Source organism: Seriola aureovittata, chromosome 21, assembly GCF_021018895.1.
Source record: "Seriola aureovittata isolate HTS-2021-v1 ecotype China chromosome 21, ASM2101889v1, whole genome shotgun sequence".
Classification (NCBI taxonomy): Eukaryota; Metazoa; Chordata; class Actinopteri; order Carangiformes; family Carangidae; genus Seriola; species Seriola aureovittata.
Window position 1 is genome coordinate 2,981,140 of NC_079384.1, and position 17,509 is coordinate 2,998,648.

At 41.1% G+C, this 17,509-nt stretch overlaps 1 protein-coding gene and 2 long non-coding RNA genes across 5 annotated transcripts in view; 2 read left to right on the top strand and 1 right to left on the bottom strand.

The window, feature by feature from the left end:
* LOC130162449 (uncharacterized) overlaps positions 1–849 on the top strand; it is a 1,091-nt gene extending 242 nt beyond the window's left edge. Inside the window, exons 2-3 of the long non-coding RNA XR_008826274.1 lie at positions 551–620; positions 716–849. This is a non-coding gene — a long non-coding RNA (uncharacterized LOC130162449). The remainder of the gene's footprint in view (positions 1–550; positions 621–715) is intronic.
* LOC130162446 (zinc transporter ZIP11-like) overlaps positions 1–17,509 on the top strand; it is an 80,689-nt gene that overhangs the window by 46,809 nt on the left and 16,371 nt on the right. For 2 of the 3 annotated variants that reach the window (XM_056366185.1, XM_056366184.1), the window contains exon 5: positions 4,498–4,642. In XM_056366185.1, coding sequence (XP_056222160.1) covers positions 4,498–4,642 — 145 coding nt within the window. The remainder of the gene's footprint in view (positions 1–4,497; positions 4,643–17,509) is intronic. The other variant, XM_056366186.1, reaches the window with a different exon arrangement.
* Positions 1,422–3,113, bottom strand: LOC130162450 (uncharacterized). The gene is made up of 3 exons (XR_008826275.1): positions 2,762–3,113; positions 2,040–2,144; positions 1,422–1,539 (listed from the first exon to the last, which is right to left on the bottom strand). It is a non-coding gene; the product is annotated as an uncharacterized LOC130162450 (long non-coding RNA).

Genomic DNA, 17,509 nt, shown 5'->3' on the forward strand with positions numbered 1-17,509 from the left:
TAGCTAATGCTAACTGTTACTGTCTCGTCATTACTGGGAGCTCTTTTGGTAAATAAACACTATTGTGAATTATGTAATGTAGTTATCTGTCATGCCTCCTTAGATATACTTTTACAGTCTGAAAATGTTTGTTGTATCTAGACTGCTACAGGTGTTCAATGTCAGTACTAGTCAGATATTTTAATAGATGCTGACAAAGTAAATAATTTTTCTCCATGTTTTGAGCAGAGATGCTCATCATGACATCTTCCTTTATGAAGTAAATTTATTTTGTGTATTACAATGAAAGCTGTAAATCAGCATAAACATGTTTGACAGCAACAGTAATCTTTAGTCAAAGACTGAACTGTGCAGTTTTCTACACTACACTGTTGTCAAGCTCCACATTATATGCAATAAGTGACATGTTATAAATTACCTCTGTTATATGCACTTGATATGTAGCCAAGCTTACTTCTTACCCACCTTAGCTCCACTGTCTGTCAGTGTTTGAATTTCACAAGCTTTATATTTTGGTGAATGTTACCATTTTTCTCTATATTTTGGGTAGGTGCTCCTGTGGAAACTGTGCAACCATGCCCACAGAAGCTGAGAACATCTGCTGCTAGGAGATACCACAGGTAGCATTCTCACTGGACAAACTAATCACTAATTTGTTTTGATTACATTACATTTATAATCAACCATAGAATTTACCATTTGCAATTCACTGTAGGTTACCAGATGGCTATGGGAGATCGTGGAAGATTTACCATGTATGGTAGACCGTCCTGGGTTGGAGACGCTCTGCCTCAATGTGTTCTGCCTGCAACATGTACCGCACTGACTATGGTCCTTTACGGTTGAGAGGAATACACCAGTACGTTTTGCTTCTTTGTTAAAACATAGTTTCAATCTAAATAAAAGATGTTAGACAGTCTTGTTTTACTTCAGTGCACATAATTTTACAATGGTAATAACACACCACAAATAGAGTAACACACCCTCAAATAAATTAGTTTAGCTGCTCTTTGATTTGTAAAGTTCTTCTATCAGCAGATAGTGTGCATATAATATATGAATTCAGAGGAGTCATTTCTTTAGTAACAATCAAGCATTTATTTACATCAAATGAGGCAGTTATAATCAGTGATGATTAAAAAACTGTAGGATTCACTGGATCCATATAAAAAATTGTGAGACACAACATAGATATATGTTTGCAAGACTAAATGCCCTGTCCAGTTGTTTTAGTCAGTACAGGTATCTAGCCTATAGGAGCTTTGTGAGCTGGTGCTTCCTTGGTTGCAGAATCTGGGTCGTCATTCCAGCCTGCGTGGTCCTACGCATCCATGCCGTGTTTCCTGACGCCACAGGCCGGTATGTGGGTTTTAGACTGGCCCATGATAGAACCGGGACACATAGCTGGATATGACCTCCTCCTTCTCAGGCCGCTCCAACTGTGCAGTGAGGTCCTCTGGGATGGGGATGGCCAAAGCAGCTTCTGTGTATGGTCCCAGGTCACAAAGACTTTTTCAAATATGAGGTCCACCACATTCCCTGTTTGATAAAACACAAAAGATTTTTTTTACATTTTTCACTTTTTTTTTTTTTTTTTACAAAACAATGACTGAGTCTGTTTCTAAATACCTCCTGACATTTTCTTTACTGTATTTTGTTATTGATGGAACTGTCATAACATTATATGTGCAATATTTAATACAATGTGTACAAAACATTTTTTGGTTGAAAAATAAAATAATATAACACTTATAGAATGTCGCCTCAGTCTTAACTGGTGTAGCTCTGCATTCTCCCTTCATGGCCTTTGGAAATTGGACCTTGAACAGTGGTTCACCTTCTTTTGTTTGGGCTTGTGGTCGGTCAGCATTTTCATTGTAGGACATGGCAGCCAGGTGACAGATGATGACAGAAACCTTAGCCTACACACTCTCACAAGTTCTAAGTAACCACAGCTTCATTTACCTGCACATTATTCCAAGACTGATAAATGACTGTTAGGTTTATCAAAAGTAGATGCACTTCAGATGGCTACAGACCTGTACTTCTGATGTGAGGCTGAAGATCTTCAAGGATAACTGTGTGCCTACAGTGGGTCAGTCTGGCATGCAACATCCCCTGTTGCAGGAAGCTGTATAGATGGCCTGAACAGAGGAAACAGAGATTACACCAACATCTCCTCAAATGTGTAGTTATGGCAACAGCTGCAAACAGTGCAAGAATGATAACAGATGCTCTCAATTATGTGTAAACTGGGTTGTCAATAGCTTGTAAATGCTGCAAATAGCTCATTATATGTGCAAGATGCAAAAAATGTGTATTATAGACTATCCCCTTGGACATATCCCCTTAACACTGCGCTTATCTAGATATTCCCTACAGGCACTGTATCTGTGAACATGATATAAACGTTAAAACGGCCGTTATAAGGCATGACTCTCAATAATAACTTTCACAGCACTAATAAACAAGCCCGGACACCTACGCTAATCAGTACAAAGCCTATTTTTAGTCCGAATTTTACCGGCTTGACTTTACAGACAACTAAAACGCCTTTAAAATATAATACATTTAACAGGGTGGCTCTTATCAATGTCACACGGCGATACCAAGCAGAAGAATTACATACAATCTGTACCCGGCTATACCCGGCTGCGTGTCGACGACGCTAAACGTTAGCCACGTTAGCTGCCATGCTAACAACACACGCAACAGGCTCTCGTGAACAAACAGTAAAGCAACATAAAATGGTAAAACTTACAGCTCCGAAGTTCAAAGTTGGGTCACAGACAGTCGGTACTGATCCAAGCTTTATCTTGAGACTTGTAGGAAATCCTGCGTTGTCCTGGCCCAGGTTGAGAAAGCAGTCCGAGGTGAAATGGTTAGCACACAGTACAACACTTTCGGAGTTGGAGCGGGAACATTTCCATCAAAAATAAAATTAATCCACTGGGTCTTTAGATCCTCGGGCGTAGGGATTAAAAAAAGACTCCTGTGTTGGTTTGTGCAGCCAACAACAAAGCAACTACTGTGTTTCGCTGTACCTTCGACATTGTTCTACCGAAAGCCAGTGTTCGCGAGGGAAGTAACGATACCGTCTGTAACACGGACTCAGAGGGCGGAACACACACCTAGCTCGGGGAGCGTCACCCACCCGGGGGGAGGGGCATCGCCCTTCTTGACGTCACCAGGGGCGAATCTCCAATCCGCTCGTTTGAGCACACATTTCTTGAAAGGTGGAGAAAGCAAAAGAACGAGAGTATGGACTTTTCTCATGTTTGGGGGGTCCGTAGACACGCCAGGGACACATACTACCGATAGAAAACCATGGAAAAGTGCATTTTGCATAATAGGTCCCCTTTAATCTGAAGCTGTAATGCAGCTCTCCACTGTGGGTTTTCAATGAGGCGTCGTTTGCATTTATATTCCTTTCGAAGACTGTGTAATATGCTGCGAGAGAGAACCTGCCCGGAATAACATATCAGATTAATAAATAAGATTAATAGATACGAGGCAGTGAGTCCTCATGCAAGGATTTTCTGTCTGTCCAAATCTGCGGCTTCAAAATGTGTAAATGACCCAAACTGACGAGGCCTGGAGTTTGGTAACGTCTCAGTCGGTTCAGAGTATCACTGAGAGATTAACTGTGGGAGAAACAGTGCATAGTTAACAACACAAAACCACCTGTTATAAACTGCACTGGTACAATATGAGATTGTGAGTTGGCCCATAAGGAAAACTTTTAGAGATGCATACTCAAGTTTATACCAATATCATAAAATAATATGTCTATTTATGTAAAAGAGATCACGATCTATAATAATTATAATAATAATGATAACAGTTACTTTATTTATATGGATATATAGTTATATATTTAAAGGGCTTTGACAAACAAATCAAAAGCAGGACAGAAATAGGTTTCACAATATGCATCAATAGAAATAAGGACAATCAGAGGGAGCAGCCATATAGAAACACACACACACACACATACACACACACAATAAAGCAAAAAGCAATAAAAGGGCGATGAGACGATAAAAAGACGACATCACATAAAAGCAGGTCTATAAAAACAAATAAAGGATTTAATAATAATAATAATAATCAACATAACTCTTAACTAATCGCTTTTATAATGAACCAAAATGTAGTTTATGTGTAAATTAGAACATTTAGTCAAAACACTGTACTTAAATACAGTAATAAAATACATCTATTGCTTTATGCTCCTTAATACTTCTCCTCTACAATCTTTCATTCGGAAATATTTTGCTGCTAATACTTCCATAGAAATACTTGTAATTGTAATTTTTACTTTGAGATATTGCAAAAAAAAAGAAAAAAGATCTCCATACTTATTTTTTAGAAAATAATTCGGACAATTTCCGTGACATTAGAAGGAAATCAGGGGACCCATGAAATGAAACATTGCGTGATCTTCTGTATATAAAATGGATTTGAACCCCTTCTGTCTTTTCCTTTTGTCCGCAGGGTGTAGGTGCTGCTGACCCCCACATTGCCTTGGCGCTGTCCCCGGACTCCAAGCTGGCCAAAGAGGAAGCAGAGCAGCACTCGTTCCAGCTCCAGGACTCTGATGAGATGACCATCAGGATAGGTAGAGCCGGACCTCTCTCAGGCAAGCCTCCCCTCCATATACCCACATCAGCTGTTACAAGCCATTACCAAACCATGCAGCCATCGCAGCCGCACCATTGGGGGAAAATGCAGACTCAGAATGCCTGAGGAGGGACGAGGGACTGCTGCATTGGCTATACCTCCGTAAAATCTCCCCTGGAGCTTCTCTGTTGGCTTCGTTTCTTCTGGCAATTCACTCTCCTGCCTTTTTCTTTTCTCTCTTGTTTTTCCCCTTCCTCCCTCTGTGTTACTCACAGGGTGTTTCTTCTGACTTTGAATGGTGATAGCTCATTAAAAATTATCCTTTAGAGGGGTTTGTGGGCACTGACTTTAATTTCAGTCATCACACAAAAATGAGAGTACAGCATGGTGGAAAATGAAGCGACAGGTGAATGCAGAAAAGCAAATCAAGTGAAGTGAGACAGGAGAGCGGTATGTGTTCGATTCCCATGTGACACCAGCGGTTTATCTTGTGTGTTGTTGTTATCGTTACCATGACAACGAGGGTCTCCGAATATTGAGGCAGTACGAATTTTAACCCAAAAAATCGCCACCTTTTCCTAAACCTAACCAAGACGTTATTATAGTAACCATGATTTATCGTGGTAACCATGACAACCGAGGTCGGATACGCATGCCGCCCCCGCAGAATATTTTTTTGCAGCAGATATTTTGAGTCAGGAAAAAATGGCAGGTGGAACCAACAGTATTTAAAATGTTTCCGTTCCAAACAAACGTACAGTAAAGCACTTTAGTGAGCCACCGTGTCCAAAAGCAGGACTTAATTATACCTGTGCTTTTCCCGTCAACGTGTCAAACTGTGTGTTGTGAAGGCTTTTTGCTAAACTGATTCATGCAGGCAAAAGTAACGACCTGAACATGGGTAATTATTCAAAATAGATAGAAGATTGAGTTGTTTTATTGGGGGGGGGGGGGGTTGGACTGTGTATGCACGTCTGAGTCATTTTATCTGATTCACTCCTCTTCATTTCCATTATTGTCACAGTGACCTCACATATACGTTGAGATTTTATGGGTTTAATGATTATAGTGACATTTTTTTCACAGTTTTAAATGTCAGGGGAGTTTAGCTGGTGGACTGGTGTCAGGTAAAGAGACTGATAATGTTAGATCTGGAGAAAATGTCAGTAAAATATCCTCAGTTGCCTTGATGTTATTTTAAGACACATATCATAGTGAGCAGCTGGAGGTGCTCCAATAAAAAAGACCCTTGGAAACTTGTTAAAATTGGAAGAACTTCAAGTCTGACAGGATCATGAGCAGACAGTGTAACATTGTTCTGATAAACTGCAACTCCAATAATATTTCTAAACCCCAACTTTTTGTCAATGCTGTCAAATCAGCCAAACACGGCCTTGAATCCCAGCTTCACTCATTGTTTACAGTGAGGACTTCATTTCCTGCCGCTCAGAAGTCCACACATGGAAACAGATTGAATGTGTATTTCAGACGAGCTTCCACGGATCAGTTACAAATTCATTTCACCCCTTTGGCTTGCCTGCAGGCGTCCGCAGTGAGCCAATACACTTAACAGAAAAGCAGACAAGACACACACACACACACATATATATATATATATATATATATATATATATCCTTAGTTTGCATTTTAACTGTCTCTCTCATAAACTCTGTCTAAAGTCAGGATTGTCGTTTCCAGCCAGCCAATTTAAATTTTCTTTATTTATGACGCCTTTTGCCTGCAGATTTGTTCAGCTGTAGCTAGTTGAAGCTAATATTAGCTTATAGTAGCATCTGTGATCTTATGCTTCTACACAGTGGATGTACAACCATGACCAGGGCTTTTTAATAAAATAAGCTGCAGCTAATGTTTTCAGTTTATGTTAGAGCAGATAAACGCACAATTTAGTCCGTCCCTTACAATTTTGCTCTTGTATTTTTGGTTTTGTAGAGAGAAAAAAAGAAACTATCATCCAGACTCTTGATGTATGTCGTATCTCTACAGTCCCACCAACATTTCTTAAACGTGCAAAGAAATCCGCAGCTTGACGGGCATGCCGTACCTCGTTACAGTTGCTAATCTATAATTGAGACGTCAGTGTTCGGGGGAGGGCTTTAGCGTACTGTGAATAGCTTTACTCAAGGAAACCTTACTAAGAGGTTTCCCCCCTTCGACCGCATCTCTAACCTCAAGCCAGCTGACATCCTCACAAAAGCGCCCACGCAACTAATGCTAATCGATGTTTCTCACAGGACAAAACAAAAACGATTTAGAAGAGTAGATGTTTTCCAGTCAAGGCTCATCAGCGTCAGTGTCAGAGTCCTTGTATTTCCTGTGTAGCACAACAGCAGCTACGGAGGAGAAGCTGATTGTAGCCTCAGGGCTCGTGCTGTCATTGCTCAGTTAAACCTGAAGGCTGCTTCACCCTGCGGGGAGAGAGAGAGAGAGAGAGAGAGAGAGAGAGAGAGAGAGAGAGAGAGAGAGAGAGAGAGAGAGAAATGTGAGGGTTGACGCTGAGCAGAGTGCTGTAATTGTTCTGATTCGGACTTATAAATGCATGAGGCTCAGCGAGGACGTGCGTGCAAGAGTGTTTTGTGGAGTGTGTTTTGATTTTTGAACAGTTCTGTTGACATCGGCAAAACACTTACTGTACCTGAGACACAGGTACAGAGATAACTGACGGTTCACGATAGGTCAGTGCTCAGTGGGTTGACCCTGCAAGTTGCTTTGCATCTTTGAGAGAGCTTTTACACACACACACACACACACACACACACACACACACACACACTCACACACATTACATCTCATTAAATGCCTCTCACAGAATCTCATCTGGAAGCTGTAATCAAATGCTATAAATCCAACCCACTCTTCTCCTTCTCTATCTTCAGATGTCCTTCAGTTATCTCTAACATTCTTCTGCCTTTGAATTATTCAAGATAATTGGTGGTTGGTCTCTCTTCAATCTGAAGGTACTTGATTAATGTGGGGGCTGTCTCCTCTTGTCTTCAGCTTCATTTTAATAGAAGTGGCTTCTTGTACCTTCGGAGGCGGCGCTAACTGCCCTTTCAGCCATCACAGAAGATAAACAAACCAAAGATCCCATTGGGCCGTTAAGATGTGTGGTATATGGATGCGGATGGTATGCACTGCCGTGTTTGCTTCACTCTATTCTAAACAGTTGTGTTAGATGCTTGAAACTGCAATTAAAATGCCTGTCACTGTTAAGAAAGACATCTCTTCAGAAGTATGAATTGATTTGTTGTTGTCAGAAAGGAGCTCAAGTCCTCCTCCTCCTCCTCCTCCTCCTCCTCCTCCTCCTCCTCCTCCTCCTCTTCCTCCTCCTCCTCCTCCTCCTCCAACTCTCCAGGGCGGTTCAGCACAATCGATGGAACACAGACGAGGAAACAGGATTTTAAAATTTCCATTTATCAAAAAAAAAGAAGAAAAATATGCCCCCTGATTTTGATTAATTCAGTGATTATATTACATCCCACCCCCCACCCCCCCCAAAGGGATCAATACATTATATTTATTCAAGTTTATACTTCATTTTAAATGTTTATTCATGTTATAGATTGAGGAGTTGAATTGTAAATGTCACGGCCGATGAGCTTTAACACTGTGGCCGGACGTATAGATGACACCTCAGACTGTACATACATGTTCTTCACAGGTGATATGATCAGGTGGAGATGAAAAATAAGGTGAGTGACAAAATCTAAATGATCAAACATTGTTTAGGTTGTTTACCAGTGGCCAGTCTCCTGAAGCCTGGACGGACTCTCTAATGAACATGGTTTGCTATGTCCTCACTGCGGTGTGTTTCCAACAGTTTACTACTGTCCATTATTACTTCTAATATAATATAACATCATCATCAACCTTTATTGATTTGACCCTCGTTTTGAATGATGCTGAGATTACAAAAGCGTAAAAGAAAAACAAGCAGGATGTTGGACAATCGGGATTCAAAAATCAGTCCCTAATAAAAAGAATTACATTCAGGAACATTGTGATTTACAAGATTTAAAAGCACATTTTCTAAACTGTCCCAAAGTTTTCAGACAGTCAGTGTTTAAAGTGTGTGTGTGAGTCTGGAGCACAAAATCTAAAAGCAATATTTCCAAGTTCGGAGTTCACCCGGAGGAACATGCAGTGAGATAATATAATATGATATAATATAATATAACAGTTCCTCTCAGATTTACTCAGTAAGAGAGACATATTGATACACAGACCTGCCGTGGGACCCGACCCGCCCTGATTAGACAGAATTTGGATGTGGACTTCGTGTCCCAGTTCAGGTCTCGGTTGTAACTGAGAGGACTCATTAAAAACCCCTAAAATAAAGTTCATATTGATAAAATATTCAAATCACACAAAACATATTTTATTCAGATAATAAGGAAATAAAAATGTGAGTTTCGTCACATTAGGATTCTACGGACACACACATGGAGTTACAGCGAGCCCTGACCAACTTTAGTGAAATGCTCTTTCTCTGACTCCACAAGTCACGACGCATGTTTAATAGATCAGCGCTTTCCTTCCTGCTTTTCTCCAGGTATTTGAACCGGCAAGAAGCCCCCCCCTCGCAAGCATGTACCCACTCAAGGATGCATGTATTCCCACATACACACACACATACTCATACAAAACTATTCCAGCTCCTTCTCATACTTAATGCATGGCGTCCCTAAATAATTCAGTCGGCATTAGGAGGAATCAAAGTGTGCCTTATGGCGGTCTGTTTATTTAGGTCTTCAGATTGAATTTTGGAATGTACTATATCAAATGACAAATGGGATTAGATCTGAATTTTCTCCACACATGCTCAGCAGCAAATGCAACGCGGAATATAAACCTACGTATACTTCTATTTTCCCAATGTGCCACAGATCTGAGTTAATTAATCTTTTCTTTTTCTTTTTTCCGGGCCTTCGGGGGGAAAAGCTGGAACCAGCTGCATGACCTATCTTTTATAATGAGGAGAAGGTGATGCCAAAGTTGTGATCAGAGGGAAGGCTTAATGCATTTTACCAACCGCATCATATATCCGTGCGTCAGATTGTCTGGAAATATCCTGACGAGGTGAAAAGAGAAGTGCTCGTGTCTGATGCCGACTCTGCCCTCAAAGTAACATAGAGGAACGGCGTCCTGCATGCGAAATTTGTATTTCCATGTACAGTAATATAAAGCGAATGTCAGAGTTCATCAGAACATCAGAGGAGCTCAGGGATCCGTCCTTCAATGTTCTGACAAGGGCAAAAAAAAAAAAAGATCATGAGGTGTTCTCCAATCTGTCGGAGCCAACGCTTCCCCAACAGGCAGCAGCTTATTATGGCACATAATTATGTTTCACTGTTAGGGAACCTTTAGCAACTGTAGTAATTATGACAGGAGCAAAGACGTTAGGTGACGCGGTGTGAGTTTGTTAGGAGGAGGTTTGGGGTGGATCACCTGGCACCTGACCAGACTGTCCTCACAGATGTCGCACCAAGGACAATAAATATCTACTTTTTTGCTAAAGTTTTTAACCAACGTTCACAAGTAAAAGAAATCAAAACACCAAGCATCTACAGGTTCCTCAGCACCATAATAAAGTTTGTCAAATGGTGCCGTGGTTTCCTGTACAGCTGCGGTGACGAGCCTTCGTGCCCCCCGGCAGATACAGTCGCTCTCCGGAGGGGCGAGCCGGTCAGAGATTCAAACAGCAGACGAGCATCAGGCCGAAGGTCTGCCCCTCTAACCTCTCGACTGCTGTTGAGTTTACTTGCGGGTTTGTTTCTCCCCACTTTATTGCTTTTTGATGAGGGACCCTCGGAGGACAGAGGGGAGGGAGATTTGATGAAAGGCGATAGAGAAATGGATGTTTCCTGAGACCAAAGGGGTAAACACTCAAAACTTTCAGGCTTAGTGTTTCGCCAAATACAACCCCCCCCCCCGCCTCCTCTATTATTAATGTCACTCATCTCTCTCAGCCTTTCTCCAGCCCTTTATTTCACTCTGTCTCAGGCTGTCACACAGAGAGAGAGAGAGAGTACTGGATTGTGTCAATCCTGAGAAGTTTCACGAGAATGGAAACAACAGCAGTTTCATCTGTCGAAGAAAAATCTCTGTGAAATCTCTCCAGGCCTTTGTAGTTCCTCAGCTCAGCAGGTTTCTCGACAGCCACCGAATCAGCAGGTCGTCCAACATGAAAAAAAGCCTGTGGGTCCACGTCTTTTTTTCTCACTCAGAGGCTAATTGATGTGATCTTTTTTTTTTTTAAATCTTTCTTGCTTCCTTATACAAGTCTAATGGTGTCCGACCATTTGAGGGCAGGTGAGACTTCTTCACTTTCAGATTATAATTAGCCTCCTTCAGTGTTGGGGAAGCTACTTTCAAAGCGTAACCTTGCAATCTAGTTTAAAAAGATTAAAATGACAATGTAAGTGTGATGCAAAATTATAGCAAATAACAAAATATAACACAAAAAAACATCACATGCCAACAAAGTGCCAACTTCACGGGTCAAACAGAAAACAGAAAAGTGCGAGGAATGTCAGCTTCGTGTGTTTTCTATACAATGTCCATCAATCAGACACCTGCCCTGCAGAAACCAGAGACCAGGGGCAGGATGCAGATACATCGGTCTTTATAAACACAGGCTGCGTCCCTTCACTCATTCCTTTTGACCGTGTGAACGTTTTCCAGAGCGATCCACGTTACAGTGAAAATGCTAAATAAGCCGAGACATGTAATTTAATAAAAATAAAGTTTTGCTTTTTACACAGTAATAACAATTTTACAATTCATAAACGGAAATAATTGTGTTTTTGTGTTTCCTTTGGCACGATTTAAAATCCAGTTTATTTATTGCGAGTCGTTCTGCAACAGTTTTTATACTATTTTAATATTTAATAATCACAGTGTTGGAGCCTGTGGAGCCTCATTAAGACTCTCTGGTCACAATAAACGAAGCTCAGAGTGAAACAGGACTTTACATTACAGTGATTTTACTAAAGTAAACTGATGCATGTTTTTGTCTCTCGTTTGTCTCACAGTTTCACAATCAGTGAAATCGAGCTTCTTTCTCTTCCTCGCTCTTTCTTTTCTGTGCCACGCCTGATAACTTGTGCGTATGATGCATATACAACATATTTAACCTCTAGTCATGAGTTTTATGCGTGCGGCCTCAGGTGCACCAGACAGGATTACTCAGTCAGTCAGGTAACTTCTAAAACAGCATGCAACAACTTCCCTGAAGATCTGTTAACAAACATCAATAATAAATACTGACGACTCATTTAAACCTGATAAATTAAAGTTCTGTTTTAAAAAATCTGATCTGAACATTAAAAACTACAGCCAGATATTTTTCACAGATGAGCTGGAAAACCCCTGAGACCCAAACCTGCCCCGAACAAAACAATCCCATCTGGGCTTTTCACAAAGACAAAAATGCGAGGAATGTTATCTTTTTGTTGTAAACAAGTCTGGATTTTAAATTATCTGACTGCAGCTGAAACAGAAGCAACGCTGGTCTCCTTGGAAAAACCCAGAGGCATTTTCAGTAATGACTATTTATTTTGGGCAGTGAAGCTGATGGAAAGTAATCAAGGAAAACAGAAAGACGCTGTCGTATTGGTAACTGAGAATGTTTAATTCAAATTGAATGATAAAAGGCAGGAATTAGGAATCCATAACACGTGCACAGTATCGCTCTATTGTCATAGTTTATATGTTTTAATTTTAATGTGTTTTTATCACTGAAATAGGACCAATCTGCTGGAACTGCTACTCCTGCTAATTCGTGCTCGCTTGAGTTGATTGTCAATTGCCAGAAAAACAGGAAAACACAAGACATGTGCTTGACATTTAGGGGAACCTCATATTGGTTATTAAAGCTAGTATGAGTTGCAGGTATATAAAAAAGAGTTGGCTCTGTTAATGATGAGGGGAATAAATGGTTGGAGGATAATGGGGCCCTGAGGGGGCGAACCCATGCAAACTGAATTTGCCCTTGATTATTGTAATAGACCTTTTCACAGAAAATGTTTTGACACGCCACAGCAGGAAAAAACATGACAATCAGTGACGAGTAAATTCCATTTAGCTGGTTCAGGGTAAAGTTCTGGTGTCGTACGTGTTGTGCTTTTCCTACTATGCCAATAATTCAAAAATGTCTACGGAGAAAAAGGAGTGATCTGTTTGCTCCTACAGTAATTGTAACTTTCCTGTCCGTGCGTTTCTGCGCTCACTAATTAGCATTTCCTATTTTGTGCCTTTTTTTTTTTTTTTTTTTTATTTTTAAACTGGATGAAAACACAATTAAAGGAAGACATGAAGAGAAAAACAGGTTGAACAGGAGGGCAGGAGTTCACTGCAGATGAACGTTTCTGAAGCTCTCCAGAAGAATTATCCTCTAATGACAAAATAAAATGCGTCATTCAAATCTGGCGTTCGTGTTTTCTACATGAGCAACGACAGATTGATGTTGTTGTTTTCCATGATGTGCAATAAAGAGAAGTTTTGCTTTTTTTAGCTAAATGCTAATACCAGCATGCTAACACCACCTCAGTTACCATCTTATGTTACAATGCTAACGTTTGCGTCGGCGCTAGACAGAAAAACAGGAAGTTATTCCAATTCATTGGCGTGAATATCGGCGCTGAATGTGATGGCGATCGATCCGGTGACATAAACCTGAACGGCTCAGTCCGGTTTAAATGAAAGGCACAGAAGTTGTTTGTCTATTTGTCGGTTCACACAGAGCTCTGAAAGTTTCCTTCTCGTCCCTTCGGTTTAACAAAATAAGTAGTTAAGAATTCACTGGATGGATTGATATTGATGACAGAGAGATCTCCGAGGAGACGGAGGGGAGGCGTTGCCGTGGAGCCTCATTGGATCAATGGTCGTGACTAATTCAAGCTGTTGTACCACATTGTCTCTGTCTTTGTGCCTCCCTCTGCTCACATGATTAGTTTTAACAAGAGAAGTTATTTTCTCGCCGGAGGTGTTTATGTGGGAAAGTTAATTTTTTAAATATATTTTATATATATTTTATATATATATATATATATATATATATATATATATATATATATATATATATATATATATATCTCTGCCATGATATCCACATCAGGGTCAGACAGTTGCCTGGCAGCAACCGCCAATGAATGTGTGACAGTTTAGTTGCTAACTCCCTATTTCTTTTTCTGACCATCAGGCTGGCTTTCAACGTCCTCTCCCTCTCTCTCTCTCTCTCTCTCTCTCCCTGATAATCACTCTCTTCCACCTTATTGCGACTCTCTCTCTCTCTCACCTGAGCTAATCTGCCGCCGCAGTTCTCTTCCCATTATCTTCCCGTTTAAACGGCACTTTCCTCCGGCGCTACTACAGATGACGTGCTGTGTCGTGTCTTCATGTGTTTTCTTGTGTCCTGTTTGTCGTTGTGCTGCAGCTGCTGTAACAGCACAAAGGCAGGACAAAGCGAAAGAAATCTGTTGACAGTGTAGCCGTGAGGGGGGGCGGGGGGGGGGGGGGGGGGGGGGTGTACTCTGCTCTCCGTGCCTCACAGGGGTGTCTAGATATGTGGCCGCGTCGTGCTGTTTTGGCTTCTTGCAGAGAGGAATCGTCAAGGTGACGCAGCGTTGTTATTTTGGAGGCATGATGTTTGCCCCTGCTCAGCTTTTGTGACTTTGATGGTGACATGCTTCTGAGAAGAGGCCACCGGTTAATGAATACAAAACACGACGCCGCATGAAGGATGGTTTTCCATCACATTCAGGGTCTTTGTGACCGTTCATCTCACAGCTCCTCTTCGTCTGCGTGAGGCCACATTGCTGATTATGCCAAAAAAAGTAACCCGTGGCGAGCTTTGAAATGTGCTTATATCATGCATCATTCACTAAAAACAACATGAGTGACATTTGATAAATGTTTATGAGATAATTCCAGAGGTTGGGTCGCACATTTGCTGCTGCCATATGATTTCAAGGAATTATCACTTGAGCAGAAAATGGGTGGAATAAAAAAGTTTAAACTCACAGACTCAGGCCAGTCACACGGGGCGTCACCTACTGAGCTCTGCTGATGACCAATGGCCGCCGCAAAAACCATGGAAACAGTGTTAGACAGAGGCGCCATATTCCTAGATCTAAATTTGGACAATCAGCGTTCTCCATAAAGGGCCGTCCACTCAGGAGCCGAGGATTAGCGACGGCTATGAACTCTTTTGTGCAACACATTAGTTTCATTTTGAACACACGTTAAATTGAATTGTCCCTATTAAATAAATAAATAAACTAAACTAAACTAGAAAACCAGTCCATCAGTAATTACAGTTCTCAGTCTTACAAACGTCAGCAGCCAAATTACAAACGTCACTACGGCTCCAAAATGTAAATGTTTCAAAGTTTGTTTTCCTCAGTCTTACCAGTTGAGTACACCGTGTACGTGAGTACAAAGGACAGATGTATCTGCTCCCTCGTGTCTCATGCTCGACGTGTCGCCTGTTGGAGATTGCGATTGTCTGTATCCGTCATCCATCATCACAGCGGGAGCGCAGGGCGTCCTGTCAGATCTGTCTATATCTGATCTTCACCATCTCGCCTTTGGTGTCACCATCTGTTTATCTTGCTTTTTTGTTTTGGCCGTTTTTGTCTTGCATTTTCTCCCCGTCTTTGTCTCTTGATCTCTACGCTGCTGACTTAAGACAATTTCACATTAATCTGTGTAGTGAAATTATTACGGTCGGCTTTGTCTTGCTGTTGTAGTTCTGATGCCACAAAAAATATATATTTACATAATATTTTTTATGTTTTTGCTTTTAGGACAGTATCTTTTCTAAGAAACACAGTATCTGGGGCTGACTTTTTATTATTATTATTATTATTTTTATATAATTCACCTGTTTACATTTTAAAGTTCTGCATGATTGAGGGCGTGGCCGCTTTGAGTGACAGGTGGGTGAGCGTATCCTTGCCACAAACAGGCATGCACTAAAGTCTCAGCTCCACACACGCCCCACCTCTCTTTTGATTAGCCGTGAGTTAGGTGGAGTCAGACACTGCCAAGATGGCGACAGCGAAGCAGCCCGCTCCCGAGCTTCAAAACCAGAGTCAGCAAGTCGTCAAAATCAGGCAGAAAAAACACTCTGGACATGTGTATCATCCTGTGGAGGAGCAGACTAACAGAATGTTTTTTACTCATGATGTTATTTCCTTCATGCAGCATGAGTGAGATTATTGGTTTCGGACATTGTGTTTTAATTATATACATTTGACAATATGGTAAGTGCAAATTTAGATTGAGATTCAGTGCATTGTCTTGAAATTCAGCGTGATTATTGTAGAACTGAATGTTTTCAGAATTGCACGCTGACAGCTGCCCTTAAAAAGCACCATACACTAATGACAGATTAGGGATTTAAGGTAGTAATTAAGAGTAGAAATTCACAAGCCTCCGTTATATGAGCGTATTTACTTTGGACTCCAAGATGGGAAAAAAGGGGAACACAAAAGGCAGGAGGAAAAGAAAAATTGAGACGGGGGACAATACATGACCCCAGTGTGAACAAATGGCCCTTCAGGAACAGCACGGACCAAGCTTTGTCCAGCTGCTGTTCCCTTCATTGGGTGGATGTACGACGGCTTTGTGTTCGCATGTTTGTGGATATTCATGCCAAGTCGAAATAATTTGTTGGCACCGGTTTATTGGCAGCGTTGTTGGACAGTTAATCAGTGCAGTGATGTGACTTTGTTTGAGACTCTGTCTCTTTCTTCTTAGCTGTTGTTTCCTTCTCCAGTACGTTTCTCTGCAGGACGGTATTTTGGACTATGACCTTTGCTGACCTCTGTGCTATTTAATTGCTTTTGTTGGTTGATGTAGGGAGTCAAATCTTATCCTGCTGCTGTAATCTAGAGAAAGACGCTGTAGTTAAAAGAGCATCAACATCTGCAAATGACTAGTTTTCTGCGGCTTCACTGTCGATCTCCTTCGCTGCCCGATTCCCTGCTTCTTCTTATTTCCCTCAGTTCTTTCCTGCTTTCACTCTCGTCATGTAAATCCATCTTCCTTCCTCATCTTTCCTTCCTTGCAGCCCATTTGCTTTCCCACATCTCAGAATTTTATTAACCCTCTGGGGTCGACAGATTTTTCTATTAATATCTTTTGCAATAACACGGCGTAGAAATACGGTTTAAATGTTGTTAAAATCTGTATACTCTCCACTTTCCATTTCATATTCTTGCAAGATTGTACGTGACTCTGAGCCAGAGCTGCAAGGCCTCAAATCAGGCCTCTAAAATATGCTTAAAGTAGAGAGACAGGCGACACTTTTAGGCATTTATTATACATTTATCTGCCGTTTTACTCACATGTTGCACTACTTTTATGAACCTAAGACTTTGGTTAAACCGATTTCAAGCTTCAAAACAATTCATCCACATCATTAGAGGTTTGGAGAATCATTTTTTCAGCGTTTGAGCCGAATGATCTCCTTGCACAGAGCGAAGAGGGTCAAGAAGAGGGTTAATTACAGAAAGAGCTGAGATAGTTCTGAAAATTGTGACATAAACACTTGGGAGTTAACTTAGATGCAAATACCAAAGGAAATTATGCAGAAATGGAGAAAATACTCTTCTAACCTCAGAGGGTTAACGTCTGTGTTCAAACCTGTCTGACCCTGTACGTATATATGGTTACATCGAAGCCTGCAGCCGCACCGTGCAGGCCATACAATGGACCATTACCTTCTCTAACACTGATAATGTCAGTAATCAGTGTCCTCTACTGCCTGACTAACCTTAATAAATGGTTGTCAACAGAAAGTTGGAGTGATTCATTCCCCCCCCCCCCCCCCCCCCCCCCCACATCCTTCCTTTTACCTTT